The sequence below is a fragment of the Petaurus breviceps genome, unplaced genomic scaffold, assembly GCF_028583685.1.
Source record: "Petaurus breviceps papuanus isolate PSGF00001 unplaced genomic scaffold, PetGlider_PUasm1.0 47, whole genome shotgun sequence".
Taxonomy (NCBI): Eukaryota; Metazoa; Chordata; class Mammalia; order Diprotodontia; family Petauridae; genus Petaurus; species Petaurus breviceps.
The window spans coordinates 2,956,641-2,967,348 of NW_027186349.1; the positions used below are offsets into that span (position 1 = coordinate 2,956,641).

The 10,708-nt window shown below is 36.0% G+C and overlaps 1 protein-coding gene and 1 pseudogene across 1 annotated transcript; both read right to left on the reverse strand.

The window, feature by feature from the left end:
* Positions 1 to 882: 882 nt before the first annotated feature.
* Positions 883 to 1,266, reverse strand: LOC138171800 (biogenesis of lysosome-related organelles complex 1 subunit 2-like). The gene has a single exon (XM_069101398.1). It carries the CDS (start codon positions 1,264 to 1,266, stop codon positions 883 to 885), a length of 384 nt encoding a protein of 127 aa, XP_068957499.1.
* A 4,708-nt stretch (positions 1,267 to 5,974) lies between these two features.
* LOC138171752 (mitochondrial amidoxime reducing component 2 pseudogene) lies at positions 5,975 to 6,824 on the reverse strand (annotated as a pseudogene).
* Between the last annotated feature and the right edge of the window lie 3,884 nt (positions 6,825 to 10,708).

Here is a 10,708-nt window from a genome sequence, read left to right on the forward strand (position 1 = left end):
CCACAATGCCTTTTTTAGCTGCTTCATGGTTGTTGGAACAAAGCTTTCTTATCATTCTGTTCTGCTAGGGAAAGTCTTCACATGCTTGGGCTAGACATTCCCCTAACTTACTGCCTGGTTTAAGGCTTATTAGCTACCCTCGAACTGGTTTAGTCTGTCTGCTGGGACAGTTTTACCAGGATGGGTTATTGCTTATGTTATGGCTTTTTGGAGGCATGGGTGAGAGTTGGGTGAGAGGTAAATCCCCAAAGCAGAGAAGCAGCCCTGTATAAGCACTCAGAAAACCCTCACACCAGAGGTGGTAATTTCCTCTGAGCACCCCATAGACCCCACTTACCTTATTTAAACTCCTTTGCAAAACAATGAATTATAACTCTTACACTTAGAAAAAATGGATTGTTCATCAAAGGTTTCATAATGAAGAAGTATATAAGGCAATGTCAAATGAATTCATTTCCAAGTATGTAAAACAAGTGATTGAAATAAATGGAGTATATATTGCATGATTTACTGTGTTCTTCATGTCTATTGCCAAACCCTAAAATTACTTTGTAATTATTTCTCTTTTTTTTCATATGTTGGCATTTATTATTTAAGCTGAACAGGTTATGAGGGGGGTAGGGCAAGGGAGGAGACAGGGAGCCTAAAGCCCCTCATCTGTGTCTGCTCCAGACGGGGTTGATCCTGATTTCTGAGCCCTGGTCCAGAGCACACAAGGAAGCACAGGCTAAGATGAGGTTCCAGGGGTACAGGTTGAGGAAAACAGCAGGGGTGGCCAGAGTTAAACATCCAGCCAGAGGTGGGGCTGGGATTCCCTTTTGGGAACTGAAGCTTATTGATAAAGTCCCATCCCACATATTTCTTATAAAACATTCTTGTAGTTTAAGTCTTTGTGCTAAAGAATTCTTTCATCACCTTCCTAAGCTTCTTGTACTTTGCTTCTAGTTTCTTTGAATATGCATCCAACTTGTAAGCTGCCTGCTCAAGAGAGGCTACATCCTCCTCAGTTAAAGTGATCTGATCCAGATAAGGCTGAAGGGCAGCATATTTCTGGTTTAAGTTCTTAAGGTTTGTACTTATGTTTACTGCAATACCTTTCATTTCTAGATACTTCAAGCTAGTCAGTTTGTTCATACTTTCCAGAAGTTTGTAATCTTCACTGGGGGCTGTCAGCTCGCCCGGCAGGTACCTGGCCATTTTGGAGAACATGTCCTGGCACAGCTCCGTGATGTCCACCTCGGCGGGATCCGTGGCCTCCTCGGCCATCTCCACCACGGCATCTTCTAGGCTGGGGAAGGGAGAAAGGAGAAAGGATGGGGAGGGGTAAGGGGAGGGAAGGGTGAGAGGGAAGGGAAAGGGGACAAGGAAGGGGGAAAAGGAGAAGGGTGAGCAGTGGGAGAGGGAGATAAGGGGAGAGGGCGAGAAGGTGGTGGCGGATCGCCATCCGGGCTGGGCCCCGACCCTCTGGCTTCTATAATTATTTCATTTTTAAAATTTGTCTAAATATTTTTGGTTGTTATTTTTTTGTTTTCATTTTGTTTTTGCCTTAGTAAAAGACATTGCTCCTTGAGGACAGGGATTATTTCATTTCTGTATGTCACAGTGCGGAACATCTAAATGATGCTTGATAAGTGATTGCTGATCAACAACAGTTTAGCTTTACCATTAACTTCTATCTCCTATGTGCATAAGGATAAAAAGCAATTCAAAAGATTCCAATAAACTTTACTTGGAGTTCAACAAATAAAGGTATAACCACATGAAGTACTTTAAATCCATTGAACCTAAAAAATCTTAATCAGCCAGCATGAAATTTGGCATAAATTGTCTCCTCTGTTAAAGAAACTTTTATAATAAAGGGCCATCTTGATGCCAAAGTCAAACTAAGAATTGTCCCCTGTGTGATAACATTAATCAGGAATCTGCTGTTTTAGTGCTGTTTTATTGATTTGCACTAGGGATGGTAAATCTGAAATATATTTCAAGGTCTTTTTTGTTAGATTTGGAGACAGATTTAGAGCTCTGGGAGTAATGAAGGTAGAAAATGCTCTGGTAATTGCTGTACCCATCCTGTGTATTGCCAAAGGATTGCTAGCTATTAGATATATTGTTCCAGATATTAAACCAGAGAAAGAACCTCCTTTCAGATTATGTATATATGGGTGTGAATGTATGGACATTGACCACTCACCACTGACCTCTTGAAAGCAGTGTTATGTGTACAAATCTGCTCCTTTAAGTGTTCAGCAATCATAATTTGTCTATGGGAAACCTTAACCTTAGGAAAATGTTTTCTGGTATCTGGCTATGAGGAAGTATGACCTTAAATCATCAACAATACAAGGTTAGTGGTTGATAGCATCTTAGAATGCTATCCTCAGGGTTATTTGCCTCTTACTAAGAGTGAACATCTTAACAAAAATAATGAATCTTTTTTTAAAATCTTTTTTTCTTTATTAATTTCTTTGTTTACTTTTAGTTTACAAGACTCAGTTCCACAATTCCTTGACTTTTAAATTTTTGTTCCTTCCCTCCCCTTCCCCCTCCCCCCCATAATGGCATACAAACAATTATAGGATCTGCAAATACTTTCACATTAGACATTAGCCAGGTTATAAAGAAGGATTGTATCAGATGGAATGAACAATGGGAAAAAGGAAACAAAACCAAACAAGTAAAAGAAAAAGATCAGGTAGTTTGCTTCAATCTGGACTCAAACTCAGTTCTTTCTAGTTCTTTCTCTAGATGTAGACATCTCTCTCCATCATGAGTCTTTAATTTCAAGCATCAACAGCCAACTGGTGGGCAAGTTTTAACTACTTAACTTATATGCAAATTTTAAAAAGTGTTGTTCCATTGCTTTCTGTCATATCCAAACCTTCATGACCCCATTTGGGTTTTTCTTGGCAAAGATACCAGAGTGATTTGTCATTTCCTTGTCCAGTTATTTTACAGACAAGGAAACTGAGGCAAACATAGTTAAGTGACTTACCCAGGTTCCCACAATCAGTAAGGGTCTGAGGCAAGATTTATATGCATATATATATATATATATATATATATATATATATATATATATATATACACATATGCAATGGAAAGAGTATAAGGCTTCAGGTCATGAGGGACTGAGGTTCAAATATTACTATAGATGCTTTTCAACCTGGGTACCCCTCAACCTGCTTTTTTTTTATCTGTTAAATGAAGGTTTTGGATTCTAAGGTATATTCCAACTCCAATCTATACCCATATTAACCACTGGACTAGCTTGTTTAAGATAAGTGATACAAAGATCTGAAATAAAATATTTAGGTATAGAGTTGGAGGAAACAAAATACATTTTGCAGACATAAAAGTAGAATTTAGTTGAAGCAGGTTAGTAATTCAGACCATTATTTTCTTTGGATACATATTATTCTCAGCATACAATCTCTAAAAACTTTATTTTATGTATCTTCAAGTTTTGCATTGTTTTCTTGAATTAAAATATGATATGGGATACCATATGTTACCTTATTAGAGACAAATAGAAAATATAAACTGTCCCTTCTTATGTAACAGCATCAGAAAAATCATTGCTGCTAGCTCTTTGCTGAATTTGTTCAGACTTCCAGATTGAAATTGTTGATGATTTTTCATCTTCAAAACCTTTCTCATTCGATAAACATGTCAATGAAAAACATCACATTGTCAATACCAGTATTATATTTTTTGAATGGTGGCAAAATACAAGAATAAAAGTATCTTTTGACCATAAATGTTTGCACATTTCAAATTTCCTGGAAAATGCAATCTACTTGGTATTTATCATCTTTGAAATTAATTTTTGATAATGGCTTCTTAATATTTCTCATTTATTTTTATTCATTTGTCTATGGGAACATTTTATTAATCTTAGCCACAAAACCAACTCATTTTTCTGACTTTCTGATGCATCAAGGCTTTTTAAAAGTATCTTTGACTCCCAACTCATTATCCTTCATATGACAATTAGCACTTAAATATATGTTATATTTCTGAATTAATCAACTTATTTATTGCAGTAGCGGAACAACCATGGGGAAGAAGTGGTAGAACCAGAGACAAATCTCAAATCAAGTTCAACATGAGTATTAGCACATCAGGGAGAGCACGACAATAGATCCATGGAATGGAAAGTGATATTTGGGTTCATTGTCATGGGGAGAATGTAGATCTGTAATCATTGTATTGAAGTGGGATCATTAATGCAGTTATCTGTCGGTGTATTCTGAAGATAGTTCTTTAGAATAAATCAGAGCAACAGAAATAAAGCAAATAAGGAATGAAGTGAAAAAGAATACAGATCTACATCAGAGTCACAGAACTGTAGGTAACTAGGTCTTTCTTCTCTGCATGTCTCTGGACTCTACTTGCCAGCTTCTATGAAATAAAGACAAAGAGAAGTGAATGATATAAATGTTCTCCTCGATGTTCTGGATACTCATGTCTCTGAAGTAAGACTATCATAGTGCCACTGGCTATTGGAGTCAATGCTCCAAGAAATATAGGGAATTTATTTTTTTGATTTAAGAATGTTTAATTTGAATTTATATTTATTACAATTACAATATCATAAAAACATAAGTAGGTTATTTCAGACTGGATCAGGGAGACTTCTTTCTTACTCATATTGCTAAAATAGGAAATTTCCATCAGTTTAATCTAATTTTCAACATATCTAAAAACATTCATATTCCCTGTAAGCTGATCCCTGCCTTAACATTCCATTTCAATTGAAATTCCATTATGCTGTCCTCCATTCTTGATAGAAATATTCCTGTCTCAAAAATGTTTTAAAATAATGTCTCTCCATACACCAAGTACAATCCTATTTCTAAATGGCAGGAAAATAAAGGTAAAAAGTGATTTGTGAAATAGAGTCTACTAGTGATATAAAGATAGTAGGAAGATATGAAAGAATCATATCAAAGATATGAAAGAGGCCAATTAATCCTCCAATTAATGTCAGAAACATTACACTTTAAAAAGCTATTTGATTTTTCCCCGTTCTTTCTGTTTCTTTTCTTTAATACTGCCAAAGTTAGGGATTTTAAGAGATGTCATTTTATAATTCCAATTGCCCTCCATAAAGCAAAAAAAAAAAAGAGATGCCACTTTAATTAGCCTATTTAAAAAAATGAATTTATTGATGTCTATTGACTTTTTACATCACCAGAATTTCTTCCAGTGTCCCTCCTTTTCTCTCTTTCAAGATAGCCATCCCACATTACACATAATATTTCAAAGGGAAAAAAAGAAAAAAAATAGGAAGAAAAAAATAGCAAAAACTGATCAATACATCAAAAAAGTATGAAAATATTTGTAATGCACCACATATGTGGATATCCCACCTCTACAAAGTTGGGGGGAATCTTCTCATTGCTGTCCTTTGGAGCATTCTTGCTCTTTATAAATTGTCAGCTTTCACTTTTGATTATTTTGTGGTTATTCTTTCTGTTAAATTTGGCTATATAAATTCTGTTTAACTGTGTTTTCATCATGGCAATAATTGTGGGTGTCATTCTCTTTATTTCACTCTGTGTCAGTTCATGTAGATCTTTCCATGTTTCTCTGTATCCATCACATTCATAATTTCTTAAAGCATATTAATATTCTGTTAGATTTACCTATCAAAATGTATTAAGCTATTCCCCAATAAATGGACATCTACTTTGTTTCCAAGTCTTTGCTGCCACAGAAAGTTTAGCTTATTATTATCCCTTCTTCTTCTACCCCATCCCCTCCCCTCTGCAATTTTTCCCTTTTGTCACATTAACACACAGAACATAAATGTCAATAGAGTGTCAGAAGATTTTTTGTCCAAGATAAATCTACTAAAAGGTTTATGTTATGAGGTTAGCAGAGATTGCACTGTGAGGTCTTGTTCAATCCTTTTCCAATATTGTAACCTTTTAAACTATGTGACACTCAGTGACTCCCAGGACTTTCATCACTAAGTCATCAGATACACAGGGTCACCAACTTTTAGGCTTCCAATTTTTTCCCTTGAAAAATATGTCCAAAAGAGTAGAGGTGACTTGTATAGATGCTTCTCTATTGGATCACAGAGGCAGTAGCTCCTCAATGTTTCCAGGGGCTCTTTCCTGGTAGCGATATCAGTGTCTGGGTCCACTGTTGTCATGAGGCATCTGGGGCAAGCCAAAAACTTATTCATTTCCACATTCCCAATTAGGATTTCATGCCAGGTATCTTCCTCAAAATAACTCCAACCAGTCACCATGATATTTGGCCTAAATTTCTCATTTGTAATTTTCTTCTCAAGCCTGGTATTAAGATCAAATAGGGAATCTTCTGAGAAGATCATGATGGGAAGAGCAGTTAGGATAAGCCACCTAGTAATTGTGAACAGAGGGATGGAAAATTTCTTTTGACTTTCTCCCTGCCATATGGGTCTCAAACTGAACCAATCAAAATGCTTCTGTTTTTAAGAAGCTGGTGATGCACTGAGCTACTTCATCTCTACAGTCTCTACCCTGAATGTCAACACCAAATATCCTGCTCTCCCGAATAGCATTGGTAGAGGATAGTTTTCTAGGTACAATCAGATCATTTATATTTAGAGCACTGAAAGTCACTTGGTCATTGTCCCACGTTATGGTGATCAGCATCAGGTGAGGCTCCGGCCTTCCAATGACCATGTGATCATTTTCCTTAATCACCAGTCAAACTCTGTATCTCAGGTGGCTTCTGGGCAACTCCATTTCTGTGCATTTGATCTCGTCCACAATCACTTTCTTGCAAGACATAATGGGGTAGGTCTAGATCTGTGCCACAGTGCCCATCCACCACAGCCATTGCTTCCCTCTCCACCACCACTGGCATCACAGGCCCTGGCGCTCCAGGGGGGGACATGCAGCGCAGTGGCAGTGGTCAGTCTCAGTGTGGCCACCTGGAGCCAGCCAGCCCTGGACTGTGCAGAAGCTGGGAAAGCAAGGCAGAGGTGCCTAGAGCATGCATTTCTAAACTCAGAGGTCTTATAATTGTAATTGGAAGAATTTGGAAACATGAACTGTTATGATCTACCATGTATTCTTCTACCTAAGTGTAGTTCTACAAAAAGAAAGGAAGATATGGTCTGGGGAGGCAACACACATTGTTTGGAATGCAAACAGAAGAATTAGACTGAATAATGCTTGAATAAAATAGAATATTAAAGAAACTGTTTTTGTCTTAAGTTAATCATGCTCAACTACTTTTTTCATAGTATATAGCTAAACCTATTGGCAACATGTCTTGAATATAATAGGTGCTTATTAATGCATGTTTCTGAAATTTGTGGACATGCAGATTTGTAAAACTTACCTAGAAGGTCAAAATTTTTACATTAAGAAATAAGAAATTTTGGGGTGGCCTGGTAGCACAGCAAGTAAGAGCACCAGCCCTAGAGTCAGGAAGACCTAGTATTGAATCAGGGCTCAGACACTTAGCACCCACCCAGAAACACCTGGCCATGTAACCTTGAGCAAGTTACTTAACCCCAATTACTTAGGGGTGGCCAGGTGGCTCAGTGAGTAAGAGCACCGGCCCCAGAGTAGGGATGATCTGGGATCAGATCTGGGCTCAGATACTTACCACCACACTCAGAAGAAACTGGCCATGTAACCTTGAGCAAGTTACTTAACCCCAATTGCTTTAAAAAAAATAAGAAATTTATTCTAAAGGTGTTGCCACTGGTTTCATGACTTCTATAATCGCAAACCTTCTATTTTATTTATATATAAAGTTACACATGAATAGTCCTTTTGACAACTTTTAATAATGCTCAGTATTTTATGAACATTAAATAATCCACACAGCATTCCTTAAGGTTGGCTTAATCTGCATTATTCAGAAAAAATATATATATTAGAAAAAAAAATAAAGGCCTCACCCTAAGTCAACCAACAAATCTGTAGAAGAACAAAGATTATTTTATGAAATGACATGGTTTCTGCTTCTGAAGAACCCTGAAGCATGCTGCCATTGCTAATCTTCTACTTGCCAGAGGTTGTACTAGTAACACTGAGTAGTCTCACACTGAAATTGAGCCATGCTCTTTTTGTTGTATATAAAGCATCATTTCTTAGATTTCAAAGAACAAGAGAACATATGAACTTTGAAACAATGACAATGCAAGCAAAATTAATTATTTTTCAACTAGTAGCTGGTAGAGACAAAAGGAGGAAGAAAATATGGGAAAAAAGCAAAAAAAAAGTCAAATGGGACATATGGCCAAGCACAATTTCATTCTCAATTAGGAATGTAATTTATTCACATTCTGATGTTCAGTAATTGATGAGAATGTGGGAGTGCAGGTGATGGGATGGCATGAGTTAGTTATGATCTTTCCTGATACACTTCTTCATAGATATCACATATTAGATTTAGCAATTATAATTATTTTGGTTATCATGAGGAACATAGATGAGACCCTTTTTCATATAAGACATCTGCATACTTAAATACCATTTGGTCATCTGGTACCAAATGGATAAAATCAGTAGTAACAATCTTTCCTAATTTGGTTTAGAAAAGTTGAAATAGTAATGTTCTAAGAAATATTTCTGTATTTCTAGGTTTTGATCCTATTACTGTCAATATTTTGCAGCACCAGTAAAAAGAATATCAGAGGTACATTTCTGCTAGCCAGTTAACTTGAAGTAACATGCTGCAGGAGATAGAAGGAAGACTGTTGTCTTTTTTTTGTCAAGAAAAGCTGAGTTCAAATCCATTCCCAAACAAATCATTGTTCTTCAGTCATTTCTAAATCTTTATGACATCTTGGACTATATTATGACATGGTTATATCCACTACTATTTCATGAAGTCTGTCCAAGTTCAGATTCATTATTTCCATGACAATATCAAGCCTTATCTTCTCTATCCCCTTCCCCTTTTGCTTCCATTTTTTTTTTCCCAACATAAAGGTCCTTCCCGGTGACTTCTGTATTCTACTTATGTGGCCAAAGTATTTAAGATTCAGCGTTAGTAACTGACGTTCCAGGGAATAATGTGAATTAATTTCCTTAAGTATTGATTGATGTGATCTCTTTGCAGTCCAAGGGACTCTCAAAAGTACAACACCACAATTCAAAAGTGTTGATTCTGTGGAACTCAGCTGTCCTTATAGTCCAAAACTCACACTCATATGTTGCTTTGACCTTTGTTGAAAGAGTGATGCCCCTGTTGTCCAAATTTATCATAGCTTTCTTTCTAAGGAGCAAGCAACTTTTAATCATGGCTGCAGTCATGATCTTTGAGCCCAACAATATAAAATCTGATAAAGCTTCTATTTCTTCTCCCTCTATTTGCCAGGAAGTAATGGCACCAGATGCCAAACTTAAGTTTTTTTGATGTTAAGCGTTACTAGCTTTATCACCCAGAGTAAGTCATTTAACCTCTATCTTCCTTATTTTATTCTATTGAAAAATTGAGAAAATAATGGGAATTATTTTCAGGTTTTCATGAAGATAGAATTAAATACTATTTTTAAAGCACTTTGCACACCAAACCTAAAAGCACTATATAAATGCTAATTATTGTTGTTGTGGTTGTTATTATCATATCAATCAGTGTGGATAGCAAGGAATGTTTTTGTGGTTAGTAAAGCTCAATAGAAAATATTAGAGCATGAATCAGGAGATTTGTTCTCCTGTGTTGTTCTTGTAGATTTTAATGTAAAGTAAGTAAAGATGGCATCATTCTTCATTACTCATTCCTGCAATTAATAGTATATTAGGAAACTGATAAGTATTTTTGAGTCTAAGTAGTAAGGGAGTCAGTCATGGTACTCTTGCTCCTTGCAAGACAAGTGGAAGGAATGTATATTTAATAACATCATTAATTAATTTAATTTCAATTTGATTGACTCAATTCAATAAGGATTAAGTGCTTACTATATACTAGGAACTAGACACCAACAGGCAATGTCTCACTTCATTAGGATAATAGAGATGAAAAAAATATATAGCATATTATTCCAAGGATGTCTTTTATGGTATGTATGCATTATATAGTATATGCATTACACTGTTTTTGTTGTTCAGTTGTTTGAGTTGTGTCTAATTTTTAGTGACCTCATTTGGGATTTCCTTGGCAAAGATTTTCCATTTTCCATTTCTGTCTCTGTCTCCACAAAATTTTACAAATGAGAAGATGGAGGTAAATAAAGTTAAGTAACCTCCTGAGGGTCATACATGTCATAAGAATTTGTGGTCAGATTTGAAATTGGACTTCCTGACTCCAGGTCCGGTGCTCTATCTACTGAACCACATAGATGAACCAAAACCCTTATTATAACTGAGAAAGTCTTTAGAACATGTTAATCAACACTGTATATCAATGAATAAAATTTTGGTTAGACTGCAGCAATATATCTATCACACCTTATCTTTGTTACATGTGGTTGCCAGATATTAAATTATACTAAAACCATATGATTTTAATTGTGTGAGGAATCTAGAAATCATTGAAACCCTATCAATACCCTTTAAATTAAATTTACTAAAACTTTATTGTTCTTTACAAAATGGAAGTGACCTTAAGTTACCCAAGAAAATGACAACAGAAAATATGCCATGCAGTTCCTTGTACAAGTAAAAAATCTCTAGATGTGGGCAAAGCAATAGATCATATAAAAATTTAACAATAGAAAGCAGTGGTTTTGGGGTGGAAGAGCAGAGCTTGG